The following is a 20720-nucleotide window of genomic DNA, read 5'->3' as shown; positions in this document are numbered from 1 at the left end:
GTAAATGAACAATCAAACTTTAATATAAATCTGTCAGCCTAAAGGAATTTATTATAGAATTACGGAGAAAAGCTGTCATAATCCCCAATTTTGCAATGTCACATGCCTTTAATTTGCATAACAACTGCACCAGTATTTACCCGTACATATAAATGGCTCTAGACGCCATGTGTAACTAGCAGCAGCTTGAAAGATACTCAATAAAACAAATTTCTTCCATTAAAATTTGAAACACATTTTTTATAAACCTAAGTTCTTCAGTTTATCAGCTTTAAAACCTGCAAAACCTACCAGACCTCCCTCAATTTGCATGCTCTGTTAATTTTTATGGTTAAGTCATGAGGAGTGTCAAAAGTCATAATTTACAGATTCTTGTCATATTAGAATTCATTTCAATGTGTGTGAAAATTGCCATAAATCAAGTTCTTATAAAATATCAAGCAGCTGCACCAAAATTGAGTTATTAAAATCTTTTAAAGAAGAAATTAAAAAAAAAAGATACTGGACAAATTAATCTACATTCACTATAGGAACCATTGGTCAAAACAGACAATGCTGATCAGAGTTTTGGGGGTTTTTTTTCTTGGTATGAATGAACTTGATGTGTTCATAACAATTAACTATGTAAATAGTAGCAGACTAAAGATTAGGTGAATTGGAATGCATAGCAGAAAGAAACTGTTTTAAAGACAAGTATAATCAAGTACACCTGACCTTTATGAGTTTTTACAGTATTTGTAACAAGAAAAACAATTATGTTTTAAAATATATGCTGTGGGAATATATATTTTATTTCAATTGCAAGATTTGAAAAAGGAAAATAACTAAATTGCCACCATTTCTTTTTACCTCGGTAAAATTGACAAATTGATATACCTGCATGACATTCTTTTGGTGCAATGAATGTGGTTGGTTTTTACCATAATATTCCCGCAGTGCAAGTGCCTAGGAAGATAATCATTAATTTCGGGAGCCATGAAAAAATCTTTTTGAAATGAAATGTAACTCTTAAAAATATAAAAATACCTCTTTATTTCAGTTTTGTTTTAGTTTTTGTAGGGGTGCCCATGAATAGTTTTAAATTTAAACTCCATCAGGATGCTTGTATAATGATATTGCAAATACTTGAATATAATTTCAGTTCTTGAAGAGTTTTCCCTAAATAATTCTATGTATTGTTGGTAGATCATGTAGTTACATGTACAGTACATACTTACCCTACTAAAGCCTAAAGATTAGAATTAACTTAAATCAACACTAGTCTAATGTTACTGTAAATTTTACGCGAGTACTTAATTCGGCTGTTTTCATCAAAACACGAGAATGTAAAACTCAAAACTATCTGAAAAATAAAAGCAAGATTCTGAAATCCGTGAGGATTGCCTCTCATGATTTTGCGCCGAAATTAATTCCTCGCATCTAATTAGGAATCTACAGTATTACGTACCTAATAAATGCTTGCAATGCAAAGTAACATTGCAAAGTAGGACTTTGTATTTCTGATCAAGAAGATTTTGAACTTTTGAAGAAGATGGCTTTAGATTTAATACATTTTTACAATATGGCCTTATTGTTCCTGGACATCATAACCATGCAATAAGCTTTTCACAAACATGTATAGGATTAGAGAATAAATTTTTTAAAGATCTTATACATTATAACCAAATGGCTACTTTGGCCCATCCGTAAGGCCTGTACCCCTGACCCAGGGGCCGTGAATTTCACAATTTTAATAGAGGATTCCTTTCGGAATCATAACCATGCAATAGTTTTTCTCAAATTATATTTGGGAGTAGAGAAGAAGATTTTTAAAGATTTGATACATTTTTACTATATGGCCATATTGGCCACACCTCAGGGCCTGAACTCCTGACCCAGCGCTCATGAATTTCCCAATTTTGGTGGAGGGCTTGAATTACAGTCACGTCGTACCCAAGCCGACTCGCACCCAAACTGACTCATATTAAAATGGTCAGGTCGTACCCAAAACTATGTGGTTCACTCGTACCCAAATATTTGAGTACGACTTCACAAGTTGACTCGTACCCACGGAAAAAAATATATTTATACTACGAAAATAAAATACAATAGTTTTCATTCTAGGGCTTTATTGCATTTAGTTTTTTACTGCACATGTGTGGGAGATAAATAATATTTTTTTACTTTGGCTTTTTTTTATTTTGCATATTTGGCTCCCTGTCCGTGGGGGTGGTAGAACCACGAATTCCAGAATTAATTATAAGATTCCTCTTACCATAGAGATGCTTCACACCAAAAATTGTAACAAATGGCCTTAATTGTACAGCTGTAGTTTTCACGAAGTTAAAATAAGCTGAAAGACTCATGTGACCTATAAAAAAAAGTGTATACCAGCGTAAATCAAATTAAGGGTCTTTGAAGTTTGAGTTTGACAATGTGATACATGTAGTCAAATTCTTGATAATGAAAAAAGTACTCAGTTGTCGATCCAATGTATAACGTTATGTCCGATGCATGGTGAACTTATTCTATTCTTTTCTATTTTGTAGGCTATGTTTAAATGTCAGACTGTAATATTGAAACATTTTTTGCTACCTTGAATAAAACCGCCATGTGTCAACAGACAAAGGTATTCCGAAAGGAAATCGGTGTTTTCCGACGTTTTCCTTGTGGTACTGTTACCCAATAGCAAACACACTGAAGACCAAGACATTAATGGCGTCAAAATGGCGAGCATTAACCGAGTTGGTTCGCCTATGGATGTATGTGAAGAAAATTATGACTTAAACCAGGAAGTCCTCGATAACAAGAGAAAGTTTTTGGAAAATAAGCAAAGAAACCGTTCACGTATCCTTTTGGAATGTATATAGTACCAGCCATTTTTGTACATTTTATTTGCAAAACCGTTGCTAAGCATATTTATAATTCGTACCATATGCTTTCTGTGGTATTTTTTTTTCTAAGACTAGCAAAATAACGTTTGCAGAACCTATTCACATTCTTCTTTATTGTTTAATATCGCATTAATTAAATCAGTATTCAATTCACCTTATGACTGACATTCCAGACTAACCAATTTTTAACGATTAGGCATATGGCTGTACTACATGTATCCCCGAGTACCCAAACTCCGTCACTACAAGCAGAAAACCTCCCGCGTTTCTATGTAAATTATTTTTTGTGGTTTTTATCAATTGCAATCCCTAAATATAATCTGAAACAATATAATTTATAAAATTATTAACAAAAATATTTTTATTCTTATTCAAATAAACCTCTGAATACGACGTTTATCACGCGTGCTTATAAAATCTTATGAACCTAACTCCGTCACCCACATGCTGTATGATATGGCAGGGAATGAAGACACATTAACAATTTAGTTAACACTCCATTTGCATCTAGGCCAAGTTATAATAAGTACAAATGGTGCATACAATTTAATTGTATTTAATTTCATAGAAATGAAATGATCGCCAGAATAAAAAATGGGTCCTTGTAACAACAATCACAATGGCCTTTTCAGAATGTATGGATGCCGTTTGATTTATGTCCTTACATATTTCAAATATTTTATATCATTAATTAATACATTACTTATTATATTATTTATTTATTACATTTTTAGAAATGTAGCATATTCTAAATAGCGATATACCGGATATATCTATACCCTGTATAAGGCAAAAGTATCGGCATGAGCGATTTGACGTTATCATCAAGAGTAGTGCATGAAGGCTTTTGCGGACTGAAAAAAATGTATTAATTACCTTAATCAAAAATGTATTACATGTGAAATGTTTCATCTTGACCTCTCTAAAAATGACTGACCACCGTAAATGATCGAATGGGCCTGCATGTCAGAAATATCGATATTTTAGTGCACCCATGAAAAAGTTTTAGCTGTTTTCACACAATTAATGGTGCATAAAATGAACAAGGTTTAATTGTGTTATTTTTTGACACATTCTTAAATTTAACCGTTGCAAATAGTTGACATTTAATTAAAGATTTTTGACATGTAGAAAATGACGTCATAATCGTACTTGATTTCAAACAGCGAGGAGTTTCCCGAAAGTGACGGAGTTAGGGTAGTGACGAAGTTAGGGGGCTATGCGATATAGTATAGTTATAGTCTGTCCCAAGTTATTGCTTCCATCAATTTTTGATGATTTTTAATAAAAATACACATACCTGTGAAAGACATACAATTGAAATCGATGAATGGGAATATATCCAAGATATCTTCATTGAACAATTATCTCTTTTCACTCATAAAATTTCACAGGAACGAAAACAATTTTCTTACGGAGATTTATAATGGGAAATCTTTACATCTTTTCTCCATTCGGAATACACCCATAATACATCGCGCAATTTTTTAACGTTATCATCCGGGCTTAATAATGGCTGATGCAATGCAAAATCTCCGTAGACTTTCAATTTTGGGATGTGTATTGAAACCTGAAGCGGTAGAGGGGGTGTTTCAAAACAGATAATCTGGACATTTTTCATATTAGTGGATGAACGTAGTTTGAGCACAAAGGTATTTACTATTATTGAAATATCAAGCAAAAAGTGGTGGAAGCAAAAACTCGGGACAGAGTATAGTAGGCCTACGATGCAAATAAGTTCAATGAAAACTTGTTCAAAAGTATATATATGGAAAGCGTGAGATTTTTTTACATTTTCCAGCTTGTCTACCTTAACTTAAAATGAAGCTTTTTTCATTGGAACCATTGATGAAGTTAATAAGAAAATTAGTAAACTTGACAGAAAGCTTCAGAAGTACACAGCCTTGGTAGTGGAGAGCAGAACCTCTGATTATGAAGACACAGATGAAATTATGTCTGTGGCTAGTGCCAAAGGGAGAGACAGATATGAAAAAAGAGGTATGAAATTGTTTATTTAATATTTAAATTAATTTGTTATTTTTCTAAAATTTCATATGTTTATTTAGCGAGCACAGCTTGCCAGCTAGTGCTTTGCACCAGCTCGAAGTGAACTATACCAGCTGCATGTACATTGATCTCATAGAATTTTTGTTGTTGTCTGCATTGGGCCCACAATTCCCTGTAAATGGCTTCCCATTTCACACTATTGAGAACTAGTCAGATAAAAATTAATAAATATTGACTGTGTAAATATACTGGCATTACTGCTGACACAATTCATGGGTAGCACATATAAATAAAATACATGGATACTGTCTTCAAATATAAGCTATATTTTGGTGAGGGTAAGAATTTAAAATGTTTTCAACCCAAGCCCAAACATTGCTTATATTTCAAGACAGTTATCTTGTATTTTGTTTATCCTGCAAAATGATATTACATTTTCCACCTCAAAAAGCTATTTTGGACAAATTTTGCTGCATATCTGCAGTTTAAACATGATGACACCATGGTGTATTCGAGACAAGAATGATGATCGATGTCACAATGCATATGAACGTTGTACAAATGCACGAGAATATATTGGGGGCATTGACTGAATATGGCTTTTCAGGTTATTGGGATACCTTTATTTGGCCAGTGCAAGGGGTAGTTGCAGGATAAAACCTATAACCTCAGTAAACTCTTAATCAAAATACAGTAGAGTGATATATCATAATGGACATTATGGTTTGCACATGGATCTGATAGAATATTTTGGCGCCAGTAAATTCCAAGTAATCTGCATTATATTGGCCTCAACATCTTGTTCTTGTGAGAATCAAAGTAAAACTTTTTAATAAATTGCTTAGAATCATAAAAAAACCAATTGATTTCAAGAATGCCATACCTTTAAAATTGAGGAGTGTCAAATTGGATATCATCAATTTTTATACTTGCTATGTGTATTGATGGGGGAAAGTGAGGAGGGGGGCTTCTGTCCTTCTATTCCTGTCTGTCTGTCTGTCATACTTTGTGTTAAGCTGAGTTTAGTGTATGGGTGACTATTCAGTTTCATGTATTCATTGTTTAATTTGTGTACTTTGTGTCAAAATCATATCTTAATTTTAGGGTTTTATTAATTAATAATAATTGTTTTGCATTTTTTTTATCTTTCAGAGAGAGAAACTAAAGAACTTAACAAATTTGCAGGATATTTTACAATGAAGCAAAGTAAGAATACTATAAATCGCTTTTTGAATCATTGTTAGTCTCCTAAAGACTGGGTTTTCACGTGACCCTTAATACAAGAAATGGAGATATGCTATAAGAATGTGTATCGAAATGAATGTAGAGCAAAGTGTTCGAATCACTTTCTCTCATTTCACAGGGAGATGTCAAGAGAGAGCAAAGCAAACACAAGCAAAGATGACTAATGCAGTTTAAATGATACTCACTACTTCAAAATTGTTGTGTTAACTTTACATTAATTAGCTGTATTAACTGTAAACAAATAGATATCGCTCAAGAGTACCAGTCAGTATATTCTCTATCAGTGACAGATACTATATAGAAACCATGAAATGTCTTGCAGCTTTTCTGCCTGGAAGAAGTGAAAGAGTGAAAAACATCTCAAAAGTCAGCATGCAACCAAGTAAAACAACGGTAGGGTCTTGTTTTTAATTTTCAAAAGTTGATCATTGTTGTTAATTACAGAATAACAGGGATTCATTTCGACATTTTTTAATACTACAATAAAGGGTGACTTTATTCATGATTTATGACTTGATGGCATTAGAGTTGTGCATCTTTCATCATTTTATTCTTTCTTTCTTATGATAGATTAAAAAAGAAACAGGAAAGCCAAAGTTTGTGGAGGTAAATATGATATTTCATGTATATATGGTGTATACATGTATTCTTAATCTGGCAAATCTTTTTTTAATTAGATTTAGTGCTTGAATTTTGATATTTTTATTTGTACAAGTTTAAAACAAATATTCATTAAGGTATAATGAAATTTTACATAGCATTCATCGAGACTGAACATATTAAGTACCGGTAAACATTTTATCTTAGAGAAATAGTATGTGTGGTTTTTTTTAATTATTAATTGTGATGAAGTACAATGTACTTAAAAATGGTTTGTGATTGCAGCTGTACCAGTACCCTGGCTATGACTCCACGGAACTGACAGCGCTCCCAGACGAAATTCCCATCGTGGAGATGCTGGAAAAAGCAGTGTCTGCTCATATGCAGCTCCATAAAAAGGTACAGTGTAAAGTGTTCACTCAGCACAATAAATATTAGAAACCTTGTAATACTTTATAAATGGATTTTCTTTATACCGTTGTTTCTTTATAGCCTGACTACCGGCCAGAATTTGAGAAATGGTTCTATTCTGAGATGTCACAAGCTGTATGCTCAGTAAGTAAATTGTAGTTTTCAGGTACATTGATGCAGTAGATAAGCATCTATAAAAAAAACCCTATATTATATGATTGATTTAATTTCTAGCTCTCTGATTGGCTGATATCAAACAAAACAGAAAAAATAAAACGTTTTGTTATATTCAGTAGATTATTCTCACTATATAAGTCTATACAGACAAATAGTCAATAATTGTAGTATTAATTAGCATTCGGTAATTCCTATGTGTGTAGGAATATCAAGTGACTGTTTGATGCAGAAAATATTTTTTGAAATGCACTTTGAGCAAAATCAAATTCGTTATGACAATCCTTTCTTGATATTTGGTTTGTTTCTTTATATAACAAAACAAATGTAGACTGTGTTTCCAGGCAAATTGATTATATTAGCTCCCTTGGCTTTGCGTCGGGCAATATTACTGCCCTCTGGGCTATACTTTAATATAACCAATGTTGCCCTCAACCCCAGTCAATATTTTTATAATGTTCACCTGCACCTGACCTAGGAGGTCAATATAACATTTAATTTTTTCTACATCGGACTAAAAAATTAATTGTGAACTTCCAATTGCTACGATCAGTTATCGTTATTCGTGTTGTCCAATGAAATATATAAATATGATATATAAAATTTGTTGGGCTACGGCTTTAGACTAAAAGGTAATGAATTTTTTTTTGCTTAGCTGTTGACCTTAAAATAATTGTATAATATTAATCTGTTAGTTGTTTGATTCAAAATTTGATATTTTGTTTGTTGAAGTTTATTTTTTCTTTCTTATTACAGGACATTTTCTGGTATCTTTTTCTGGATAAATTCCAGTCCAGTAAGAACTCCCAAGTCAAACTGTTCAACAGAGCAGCTTTCAACTATGTCAAGTTAATGCTGTATGTCCGAAACCCCCAGTATAGAGATGTCTTCTTCAAGGTCAGTACATATAGCGGCACTACACTCACTGTGTAATTTTTCCTTGGTACCTAATTAATATAAAGGAATTTGTTAATATTAGTATGAAAGTGCAAGAAGCAAATATGGTGCCAATTTAAAAATCTGTTCTTCTCTATATTTATGTACAGCATTTGTTATTGATTTTATGCTATTAAAATGGGAAAAGGTGGTTATAAGGTCTGCTATATTGAAATACTTGTTTTTGAAAAAAAATATTTTAATTGTAAGTGATTGCTTGAAAATAGATAGTGATATTTACATTGGGATCTTTAGAACCATATGTTGGATGCCATAGCACAATGAACAGGCCAGGTTCATTGGATCATCCTCAAACCCCTTAAGCTGATTATTGCTCTACCTCAAACGAAAAATAATCAAATACTTTGAAAAAGATCAAAAGCCAAATTCCTTAACCATACTCATCTTTGTTCCTCCTGTCTTGATGCATCAAATGATTTACAGGCTATTCTCCTTTTGGGTCATTTCCACCTCTCAGGAACTTGAAATGATTATTGTCTTCTTAACTGAAAGCCCTTACCTAGACTACACATTATTTCTCTTTTTTTGTGTGTCTTGAAGAACTTACTTGTATGCAAATTCTGATCCAAGAAGTCATAATTCCAACCCAAATGATTACACATCTTCACTTGAGAGTGCTTTAAAATTGCCCTTTTTATAGTTACTGTGCATCTGGTTAACATTAGATTGTTTAATTAAAAAAAAAACAAAAATGATTGTTATGGATATATCAAAAGAGAGTACCAGTAAAATCTTGATTTTTATGTACAGGACTTTCCTACACTGGTCGCCCAGTCAATCTATGCTGCCTACTGCCATTCTTTCCCCGATTCCTACCGACAATTCAACGAGCAGTTCAAGGAGGACCTCGTCATTCTGGTGTACAACTGGATAGCAGGTAACAGTTTTTTGTCCGACTTAACATTTCTTGCCTGCATGTTTAAGTGCCATGGTTGATGCTCCTTCTACTTCTATAGAGATCGAGTGCCATGTAAAATAGAAAAAAAATGAATTGAATCCCTAGTGGCTTCATTGAATGAAAATTTATTCTTAAAAAAAAAATGGCTCATTGAAAGCTAAAGCTGTATATCATCCCATGTATATACATTTATATAAACCAATATTTCTAAACAAAATTTCCTTTGTTTCTCTCAGGTATCAGGCCTGCATCAAGGTGTTGGTTGTCATGGAACTTTGATAAACTCGAACCACCCAACATCAAGCAAAGGGAAGAAATGATGAACAGAGAGAAGAATAAAAAACGTCAGTTCTTTTAATTTATTCCTACCTGATTACTGTAGATTCCGAATTAAGCGTGAGGAATTATTATCCGCGTAAAATCCTGAGAAGCACCTTTCGCTGATTTTAAAATCTGGCCATTATCTTTAAAGAGTTAAGAACTATAAGAAATAGGGATAAAAGTTCTGCAATTTTATATTCTCGCAATTTGATACAAAACAGCAGGATCGCAGAATTAAGTGCTCGCGTAAAATAAGGAATTTACAGTACCTGTTTATTCAGATTGCTACACTAAGCATTATTATTAGAAAAATGGTTGTACTGAAAATAGATTATTACAGTACACTGTATTCTTAATAAACAACAAGTAGTGGTATAAATAGAAATAATATCATAAACAGATGAATAGTGAACAAGAGAGATATATGCACCATTTACATGCATTTGTTTTTCACTAAGAAATGATGTTGATGTAAATCTTGTTTATTAATTTTATTGACTATTTACTAGTATATTATCAAACCAAACTCCATCAACCTAGTGATTAACCTTCATAGTGATCTATGATGAATGTTAATTACTATCACCTCCTTAAGCAATGTATGCCTGTACTTGATCATATTTCAGACTTGATTACAAATCTGAAGATTAATTACTTTATTGGTAATTGGGAGTAAAATCTGCTCAAGAGATCTCAATCACTATATCAAATAATAGGCCACAAGAGTTATGTGCAATTTCTACTGATTTCTGTTTAACAAGTTGCTAGTTTTTTTATACTACATACTGCGTTAAATGGTTGGTATGGGATATAAACTAGTAAAGATATAAACAGATTTTGCAATATTTTTACCTAGAGCCATCTTAACAAAACCTTGGACTTTTGGTAGGACGTAGCTATCTATTCTTTTTGTCAAAACAAGTTAAAAATGACATGGTTTCAAGGAAAATAAGCACTGGTTGCATAGTCTTAGCTCAAAAGCCAGACAAATCTTACTGATTTAAAAGAGCCATGGCTGAGTGGCTATAGCAATGAAATAGACAGGCCTATGTCACATTGCTGTGTGACCAATCTAATTAAAATTAGATGTTTGATCCGCTCGCTTACTCGCTACACAAACTTGTGTAGCGAGTAAGCGAGCGGATCAAACATCTAATTTTAATTAGATTGCTGTGTGACACAACTACCCGAAGTCCAAGCTCATGTTATAATGGTACTAATACCACAGGTTATGTGCGAAAATGATTATATGCTCATGGATTTGTTGATTAAATCTAAAGCTTGCATAATCTGTAAAATCTTTTTTCAGCTTCCATGTCCTTGAACTTTGATTTCCTGGACTCTCTGTTCTCGAGCAATGCCAGTCAATACACCTCCACCACCTCTCTAAACCAGTCCATGTCCAAGTCCTCCATGCAGAGCTACGGAGGTCGCCGAGGGAAAAAGTTACCCCGCAACATGAACAGGCGCAGCAGTATACAGAGTTCTGTGTCCGTCTCCTCAAAACACCACCTCCAGTCTCCCGGGTCCTCTCACGATGGGGCCATCATTGAATATGTGTCGGATAGCCAAAAACCTGGAATCCTGGGTAAAAAGCCCTCACCCTCTCAGTCTCAGACCAAGGACAGAGCTGTGGACCCAAGGAAGTTGAGGGACGCCCTGACCCCGATCAGGGAGACTACATATGAGGAGGATGCCCAGCAGCTGGACACACACAGAGGGGACAAGACATCCACTGTGTCTGTGGCCCTCACGAAAGCTCCCACCAAAGTACCGGGCAGGAAGATGCGAGAGGTAGTAACTAAGACTATAGAATTTTCATGTTTGTCTTCTTTTTTTTAGCAGTAACCTAGTCTTGATCTGCACTCTTCTCCCGATTTTAATGTTCTAATTTAGCTTATTTCTTTGCGTTTTGAATATCTAGTTTTGATATTTTCAGTCCCATCCAGCTTGTGCTGGCCCAGATTATGTGAGATCAGTGTTCAATATAAATGGCCAGAGCCCCCTGGTGGCGCATTACATGAAAATGAAGGGTCTGCAGTATGATGCTGGGGAGGACATCCGCATCCAGCGAACGGAAATCCAGAACCTACCTCCATATCCTTATCTATCACTGTCATACATGCAAGAAATATAAAAAAAAAAAATTTCAGTTTTAATACTGTGTATATTTACTGTGAATACCTCGTTTTGCTTGGGTACTTATTTTTCAAATCTATTGTTTTTCAAATCCATTGTCATGCATTGAATCACAATGATAAAAATTGCTAGCTCCAACGAGATTCCCAAATCTTTGTCATGCAATACATTTTAAAAGGTTTAATTAGCATTTGATTCACACATATTTGCCTTAACTCTTGTGCACTTTGGATGCTCCAACCTATAGAGATGTCATTCGGGAATCGTTCAAGAAAGCGAGAGAAATTGAAAAGCAGTATGATAGGTAAGTTTTCGGGTAAAAGATATGGTTAAAACTAATACAGTTGAATTAAGGTGGCTCATTACCGCTTGAAATTGTTTCTCAAATCAGCAGAAAATAATTAATTAAGATAGATGGCAAAATGCATTAAATTTAAGTCAAATATGAAAAAAATATACAATTTTGGATAAATATTATCATTTTCAAATTCATTTAATTCAGTAAATATGAACATAAGCCTAAGGCGAATTTGAACTCATTATCTGCGCGGTTCACAAGCTTGATACTTTAACCACTGAGCTATTATGATATACATGTACAACCAAATCAATCGTAAAAACAATTTAACAAAACATTTAAATTGCCATCTTGTCTTAAAAAGTATAAGTATTGATGTAGAGATTTACCATAATTGCTGTAATTTGGTTGTAAATGCATTTAAAGAAGACATCATTTTTAGATCACCTGAGCTGAAAGCTCAAGTAAGCTTTTCTGATCACTTTTTGTCGGGCATCCATCTGTCTGTCTGTAAACTTTTTACATTTTCGACTTCTTCTCCTAAACCACTAGGCCAATTTCAACCAAACTTGGCACAGAGCATCATTGGGTAAAGGGGATTCAAGTTTCTTAAAATAAAGGGCCACACCCTATTTTAAGGGGAAATAATTAGGATTTATTGAAAATTTGATGATATTTTTGAAAAATCTTCTTCTCAAAAAACATTTGGCCAGAAAAGCTGAAACTTGTGTGGAAGCATGATGCTGCATCCTAAGATAGTGTAGATTCAGTTTGTTCAAATCATGGTTCCTGGGGGTAAGATGGGGCCACAATGGGGGTCGAAGTTTTACATAGGAGTATATAGAGTTAATCTTTAAAAATCTTTTAGTCAAATACCATTTGGCCAGAAAAGCTGAAGCTTGTGTGGAAGCATCCTCAGAGAGTGTATATTCAAGTTTGTTAAAATCATGGTTCACAGGGTAAGGTGGGGCCACAAGGGGGGGGGGGGGTTGAAGTTTTACATAGGAGTATATAGAGTTAATCTTTTAAAATCTTCTTCTCAAACACTTTTAGACTGAAACTTGTATGGGAGCATCCTCAGATAGTGTAGATTCAAATTTTTTGAAATCATGGTCCCCAGAGGTAAGATGGGGCCACAATGGGGGGGGGGGGGGTTGAAGTTTTAAGTAGGGATATATCGAGTTAATCTTTAAAAATCTTCTAGTCAAATACCATTTGGCCAGAAAAGCTGAAACTTGTGTGGAAGCATCCTCAGATAGTTTAAATTCAAGTCTGTTTTAATCATGGTCCCCAGGGGGTAAGGTGGGGCCACAATTGGGGGTCAAATTTTTACATAGGAATATAAAGATTTTTTTTTTCTAAATCTCTTACTAAGAACACAATTGTTACTGGTGTGAAGTATCATCAGGTAGGGTAGATTGAAGTTTGGTCAAATTATGATCCCCGGGGTAGGGTAGGGGCACAATGGGGAGGGGTTAAATCTTTACAACTGAATATATTGATAAAAATCTTTTTTAAAGAAATCATTTTCTTAGAAAAGGTTCAACATTAGTGAAAGCAACCGTAGATAGTGTAGATTCAAATTCGTCAAAATCATATTTTTTAGGAGTTGGGTGGAGCCATATGGGGAATTTTACAAAGGAATTTTAAATTCACCAAAACTCAAATGTTATAGCATATGGTTTTACTTATATGTAAGCATTTTGACATATTGTTGATTCTTTAAAATTGTTAAGACTTTGGCCCCTGGACAATTCTTGGGCTTCACAAGTTTGATGTATGTTTATATCCCATTTGATTTAGATCTTCTTGAGAACTGTAATGCTCAATATGTGAAATGACTATTCTGTGACAAAAAGGGATTAATGATATCTAGGGAAAAAATTGATTTTATTAACTACAGGATGTGTTAGACTACATTGTCCATATTTTTTTTGTATATGACTCTGTAAAGCTAATTTTATGATGGCTATTGTTGCTCAGGTGAGTAATGTGGCCCATTGGCCTTTTGTTTAGGGGTAGTTTTGAGATAAGATATGTTTAAATTTCCTTGTCTATCTAATGGTATGTATTATTTGTTTTTGATAAAACTACGATACTTGTACTTACATGTCATATGAATGATGATGTGTTTTTTTTTGTACACTCAGTTTTATTGAGAAGAACCTTAAAGAACAAGTAGAGACAATGATGAGGAACAGATTAGCAGACAAACGACATCGGCACCTGGAGAAACTGCTTCTGTCCAACCCCAAAGAGGTCAAAAGGTTAACGGAGCTTATCATTTTGGAACAAGAGGTAAAACAAGTGTCAGAAATCTAGTTTCTGCATAATGCACGCAGATAATCAACCTGTTAGCAATCAAACTGGTATTTTGACACAAATTAAGCACCTTGCAAAAGCATTTGATAGTTTATAGTTTTTTTAGCTCACCTGAACCGAAGGTTCAAGTGAGCTTTTCTGATCACCCGTCGTCCGTCGTCCGTCCGTCCGTCCGTCCGTCCGTCTGTCTGTCTGTCCGTCCGTCTGTAAACTTTTCACATTTTCAACTTCTTCTCAAAAACCACTGGGCCAAATTTAACCAAATTTGGTACAAAGCATCCTTATGGAAAGGGGGTTATAAATTGTAAAAATAAAGGGCACAGCCCTTTTCAAAAGGGAGATAATTGCGAAACAGTAAGTATAGGGTGCATGTCTTTAAAAATCTTCTTCTCAAGAACCACTGCACCAGAAATGCCAATATTTACACAAAAGCTTGTATATATAGTGAAGATTCTAAATTGTAAAAATCGTGACCCTCGGACCAAAACTGGGGCCCCAGGCGGGGTTCAAAGTTTAACATAAAAATACATAGGAAAATGTTTTAAAAATCTTCTTCTCAAGAACCACTGCACCAAAAATGCCAATATTTACACAAAAACTTGTATATATAGTGAAGATTCTAAATTGTTAAAATCGTGACCCTCGGACCAAAACTGGGGCCCCAGGCGGGGTTCAAATTTAACATAGAGATACCTTAGGAAAATGTTTAAAAAATCTTCTTCTCAAGAACCACTGCACCAGAAATGCCAATATTTACACAAAAGCTTGTATATATAGTGAAGATTCTAAATTGTAACAATCGTGACCCTCGGACCAAAACTGGGGCCCCAGGCGGGGTTCAAAGTTTAACATAGATATACCTTAGGAAAATGTTTAAAAAATTTTCTTCTCAAGAACCACTGCACCAGAAATGCCAATATTTACACAAAAGCTTGTATGTATAATGAAGATTAGAAATCGTGACCCTCAAATCAAAACTGCAGCCCCAGGCGGGGTTCAAAGTTTAACATAGAACTACATATGAAAAATGTTTAAAAATTTTCTTCTCAAAAACCACTTCACCAAAAATGCCAATACATACACAAACGGTTGTATATATAGTGAAGATTGTAAAAATCGTGACCCCTGAACAAAAAGTGGGGCCCCAGTAGGGGTTTAGATTTTAACATATATAGGAAAATGTTTTAAAATCTTCTTCTCAAGAACTATAGTGCAACTGTTTGGGATATTACTATGCATACATGTACATCCTTAAATAATGTAGATTCAAAAAATTGTAACTCCCGGACAATTGATGGGCACCAAGAGGGGTTCAAAATTTAAACATTTTAAAAAACATAAAGGAAAAGTTTAAAAATTTTCTTCTCAAGAACTACAATGTTTTAGTTTGTGGAATTTCTATGCCTTCGCTCATGTAGATTCCTTAAATTGGTAAAATCGTGACCCCCGGACCAATACTGGGGCCCCAAGATGGGGTCAAAGTTTATTATAGAAATATAAAGGTAACGTTAAAATATCTTCTCCTCGAGAACTACAATGCCTCAATTTGTGAGATTACTATCATGCATACAACCTTGGATAATGAAGGTTCGACAGTTTTAAAATAGTGACCCCTGGACTAATACTAGGGACCCAAGATGGGTTTAAAGTTAAATGTAGAAGTGCCGGTATATATGGAAAATGTTTAAAAATCTTCTTTTCGAGAACTACAATGCATCAATTTGTCAGATAACTACGTAAGCACCCTCAAATAGTGTAGATTCGAAATTATAAAAGCTGTGACCTCAATCTAATACTGGGGCCCCAAGAGGTGTTTAAAGTTTAGCATAGAAATATAGAGGGAAAATGTTGAAAAATCTTTTTCTAGGGAACTATAATGCTTCAGCTTGTGAGATAACTATGCAAGCATCCTTAAATAATGTAGATTCCAAATATTTAAAACTTTAGCCCTGGACTAATACTGTGGCCCCAAGAGGGGTTCAAAGTTTAACATAGAAAGATATATTGAAAATGTTTTTAAAAAGTTTTTCTCGAGAACTATAATGCTACAGTTTGTGAGATTATTATGCAAAGATCCTCAAATTGTGTAAACTCTAATGTAGTGGAACCAAGAGTTATCTTTCTTGATGTTCTGTACAGTCTGAGAGTTATTTCTCTTGAAGTGGAACTCTGCTACGTTCAGTTTTTCAGGTTGTGTACGTGCGGTCCTACCGCAGTGCTACACATTTTCATTCCTATGTTACTGTTTATGTTGTTCAAGCCAACCATAAACCTCGGACCATAACTGGGTCCCCAGAAAGGGGTTCAATGTTTAAAATAGAAAAAGCATATGCTACGAAATGTAATGTTACAAGGAACTGCTGTTCAGGTGAGCGATGTGGCCCATGGGCCTCTTGTTCTTCTAATCATATAGCATATTTCACACGTCAGTTACGTTATAGCACTAGGGCCCCAAGGTAATTGTGATTTATGAAATCATCATTTGTAATACATGTAGTAGAAGAGTTTATTTTCACGAATTTTATTTAAATGTATTATTTACAGGTATTCAAATCAGTAATTGAAATAAATGTTCCATATATTACTCTGTCAGATAATTTACAAACTATATTTACATCTATATGCTACCATTTTTAATCACCCCCACCTTCCACCTTCCTTAATCATAACAACTCTTCTAATTAACAGCAATGACTATAATTTGATGAGGTCAGACACCAAAATAATCATCTTTTGATAGAAAATGTAAAATGCATGTCTCTATGTTTTCTTGCAGAAAAATCTCGACTCTGATTCGGCAGAACCAGCGGTTATTATTGAGCAGACTTTAAACGCTTTGTCACACAAATTATGGTGACACATGTGTCTTAAATATCAAAAGTACCCAAGATATTTGGCTTAGATTGTGGATTAATTTAACCAAATGTTGACGTGCAAAGATTTTATAGATTTAATCAAGATTAATAGAAGTGAATTCACAGTATGGTTTAGAAAGCTGTTAATTTGTCGATGATGTTCAAAAATGAATAATGGAATATGAAAGGAACATTTTTGTTATCTAAAAATTTGGTACTAAGTTTGAACAGCTTTTGAGATAACTGAATTCTGTTTGAGACTTTGGCAATTACGAGTAATCAGAAATCTGCCATTATGGTCTGGTTGTTTGCTGGTTTGAATGAGGAGCTTTATTAATTGATGTGGCATTTACTGTTGTGCATGCTTCAGAACTTCTAATCTAATGGATACCTTTTCAGGAAAATCAAATAAATTTTTAACTTGTTTTAAAAAAAATTTGAGTTTCTCTTAACATATATTCAAGAAATCCAAATTTTCTTACATTTCTTATAAAATAACTTCTTTTTCTGACTTGTGTGTTTTCTTCTATCATAGTTCATTGCCATTAGGTGCTCCACTTTTTTAACAGATATGAGAACATCATTTTGATACATTTTCTACACTTGCAATAAGCATGTATTAACAGTCATTGTTAATTGTTATTTTCCAGAGAGGAGAGGATTCCCTGTCTGCTGGGGCTGATGCAGCTATTGAGGCCTCTCTGCTGGCTCAACAAAAATGCTCCTAAAGAGAGACAACCAAGAAATTTTTCACCGAAAGCTTGTGTCAATGATATATAGCACCTGTGGCTATATGCAGCTGTTTCCAACTTTAGATATGAGAAATGGTTCCTACTTGTCTTTTTTGGGGGGGATGAATAAAAATCACTAATCTCCTGTTTCTATGAAATTACATAATTATGTTTCCAAGTGTTGTTTTGAAATGCAATTTAACTTATGACTAAACATTAAAAAAACTTTGAGAATTAATGCATTTATGTACACTAGTTATCAAGTCATCTGTTTTCTGTTATTTTCCGTTAATTAAATGAAAGTTATCAACTGTATTAATATATGTGACACTAATTTAAATAATCAGTTTTATATTAACGTTTATATGTAACTGTGATATTTAATGTACTTAAAGACACCAATCATGTGATATGTACATTTCATTTACATTGTGATTGTTTTTGTTGTTGCGTGCTTAATATGGCAGTTTTGTAAAATAAATTATCAATATAAATATTAAAATTATATTTCTTTTCAATATGTCAGAGGCCTTAAGAATAACATTGCATGTTATATGAATCTTTAATGAATATCTGACTTACTTAAAGTAAAATACATACCATAGTACATGTATCTCCAGACTTGCTCAAATCTATGTTTTACTGTTTTTATGTTTCTTGCAAATTTTACTGTTTTTCAGAAATTTAAATATTTTTATTCTAGTATTCTTAAATATTATAAAACATAAAGACTTGTAAACCTTGATTTTGGGATCATTTAATTGTGTTAAGGAGAGCACTGAAGTTATTAAACATAGAGATGTAAGCAAGGTTAATGTACTAGCATCCCAAGAAATGCAGCATTTAATTAAAAACTTAGTTATTCACATTTTAATCATACTCCACGCAACGAAGTTGTGTAATTCCTCTTGTACAAAGCTATATGATGAATTAGGGTGGGACCTCTTACAAACTAGGAGAAAACTCACAAATTAATCTTATTTTTTGAAATTATTAATGGCTTTTCACATCAGTGTTTGTATGAATTATTAGAACCATATCATCCACCAGCTCACATTTATAATCTAAGAACCAGTGATGTACAATTCAAAATTCCATAAATTAGAATTACATTTCCACTGTCAAACAATGGCTCAATTTACCAGATCACATTAATAGAAATGCTTCTAGACATTCTAGTTTATCCTCTTTCAAGAGTCTCTTAAATTCCTATTTTTGTAGGAAAAGTAATGATTTTTTGAATTTTGGGACACGTAAATATAATATACTGTCAATTGAGGAACAATGCAAGTATCTTAATTCATGGCAGATATATATACCGGTAATCAAGGTTTAGCAGAAACTGCAATGTGTGGTAATTGTGTAGATTCTGTTGAAGATGCTTAATATCTTTAAATTTTCAAATGTCCCAAGTAAGAATCGTGTAGAATGACGCCTTTTAAAGCCATAAAAATTATCATACATGTAATTAGTACTGATCATCAACTTTTACTTGAATTAATGTTATATGGTAGTCATGATCATGGACTTGATATCAATGTTCAAGTACTTAAAGCAGTACATACTTTTATTGCAGCAACAAAATGCTTTTAGTAAATATCTGTTTAAAAAAATTATTTAGTCTTATCTTTTCTTTTCAAACCGGTTTCGTACCATTTTTTTTTTTTACTTAAGGAATAAGGAATCATTCTTTGAGTATTATGAGGTGATAATTTTGGTCAGGGCGTGATAAAATCCAATAAAGCCCAAAGGGCAGTTTGATAGATTTTATCAAACCCTGACCGAAATTTTCACCTCATAATATTCAAAGAATGATTCCTTATTACTTATATTACATCATATGTTATTGTATCAAATATGATACATATTATTCGACATATTATCATGTGATTTAATATTGTATTATATCGTATCATACAATATTATATAATACTATATAAATAGTGCCTGTTTGGGAGGGTAACAGTTGAAATTGACACCCCGAGAAAACCATTGTCAACCGACGCGAAGCGGAGGTTGACAATGGTTTTCGAGGGGTGTCAATTTCAACTGTTATCCTCCCAAACAGGCACTATTTATTTTGTTATACTGAATGTCTTTTGTAAAATTTTTAAGAAAATTTTACTGCTTTTATATAGGAATAACGTGAATTCTACAGCGAACCGTACGCGCATAATTTTCGCGCATGTAACATTTTTTAATGTTACCCGTTGCCAAGTGCGTTGCTAACGCTGAGGGTAATAGTAAATATTATTAACTGCGTCTTAACCAATCAGATTTCAGTTTTTACCATGAAAGTATAACAAAATATCATATTATACAATACAATATCATATTATACAATATCATATTATACATTATATAATATACAATATCATATCATACATTATTATATATCAAAATATCATATCATACAATATCATGTGATACTATATAAATAGTGCCTGTTTGGGAGGGTAACAGTTGAAATTGACACCCCGAGAAAACCATTGTCAACCGACGCAAAGCAACAGGCACTATTTATTTTGTTATACTGAATGTCTTTTTAAAAATTTTTAAGAAAATTTTACTGCTTTTATATAGGAATAACGTGAATTCTACAGCGAACCGTACGCGCATAATTTTCGCGCATGTAACATTTTTTAATGTTACCCGTTGCCAAGTGCGTTGCTAACGCTGAGGGTAATAGTAAATATTATTAACTGCGTCTTAACCAATCAGATTTCAGTATTTAACATGAATGTATAACAAAATAATATACCATCTTTATAATAGCATATTATACATTACGTTATCATAATATTTATACAAGTACATCTTCTAGATGAGTACACATTAATGTTTTTAGGATCAAAGTCTCTCATCATAAGTAACTCTCTGCTTTGCTTT

The 20720-nt window shown here is 33.4% G+C and overlaps 2 protein-coding genes across 4 annotated transcripts in view; one reads left to right on the top strand and one right to left on the bottom strand.

Moving 5' to 3' along the window:
• The window catches only part of LOC128167891 (uncharacterized), a 93351-nt gene extending 90662 nt beyond the window's left edge, over window positions 1-2689 (bottom strand). For both annotated transcript variants that reach the window (XM_052833863.1, XM_052833871.1), the window contains exon 1: window positions 2575-2689. The gene's annotated coding sequence lies outside the window, so the exon portion shown is untranslated. The remainder of the gene's footprint in view (window positions 1-2574) is intronic.
• Window positions 2593-18336, top strand: LOC128167893 (protein FAM227B-like). 2 transcript variants are annotated; one of them, XM_052833876.1, is made up of 15 exons: window positions 2593-2826; window positions 4701-4871; window positions 6033-6086; window positions 6448-6518; window positions 6696-6731; window positions 7011-7124; window positions 7218-7280; window positions 8067-8207; window positions 9018-9144; window positions 9402-9509; window positions 10796-11280; window positions 11426-11583; window positions 11852-11929; window positions 14074-14221; window positions 17022-17744. In XM_052833876.1, exons 1-15 carry the CDS (start codon window positions 2706-2708, stop codon window positions 17100-17102), a joined length of 1956 nt encoding a protein of 651 aa, XP_052689836.1. In that variant the 5' UTR covers window positions 2593-2705; the 3' UTR covers window positions 17103-17744. The 2 variants fall into 2 exon arrangements, with proteins under 2 accessions (XP_052689836.1, XP_052689837.1); XM_052833877.1 differs by lacking the exon at window positions 17022-17744 and adding an exon at window positions 17751-18336 and having other exon boundaries at window positions 2600-2826.
• The last annotated feature ends 2384 nt before the right edge of the window (window positions 18337-20720 follow it).

Source organism: Crassostrea angulata, chromosome 10 (assembly GCF_025612915.1).
Source record: "Crassostrea angulata isolate pt1a10 chromosome 10, ASM2561291v2, whole genome shotgun sequence".
In the NCBI taxonomy this organism is placed as follows: domain Eukaryota; kingdom Metazoa; phylum Mollusca; class Bivalvia; order Ostreida; family Ostreidae; genus Magallana; species Magallana angulata.
Note: the sequence above shows the minus strand (reverse complement) of the source record. Positions and strands in the feature narration are given on the sequence as shown.

Bases quoted from the DNA above. Each gene is read 5' to 3' on its own strand.
- LOC128167893 (XM_052833876.1), top strand. From the start codon at position 2,706: ATGGCGAGCATTAACCGAGTTGGTTCGCCTATGGATGTATGTGAAGAA. The intron at 7,125-7,217 runs GTACAGTGTAAA...GTTTCTTTATAG, and splicing joins ATATGCAGCTCCATAAAAAG to CCTGACTACCGGCCAGAATT. The intron at 14,222-17,021 runs GTAAAACAAGTG...GTTTTCTTGCAG, and splicing joins TTATCATTTTGGAACAAGAG to AAAAATCTCGACTCTGATTC.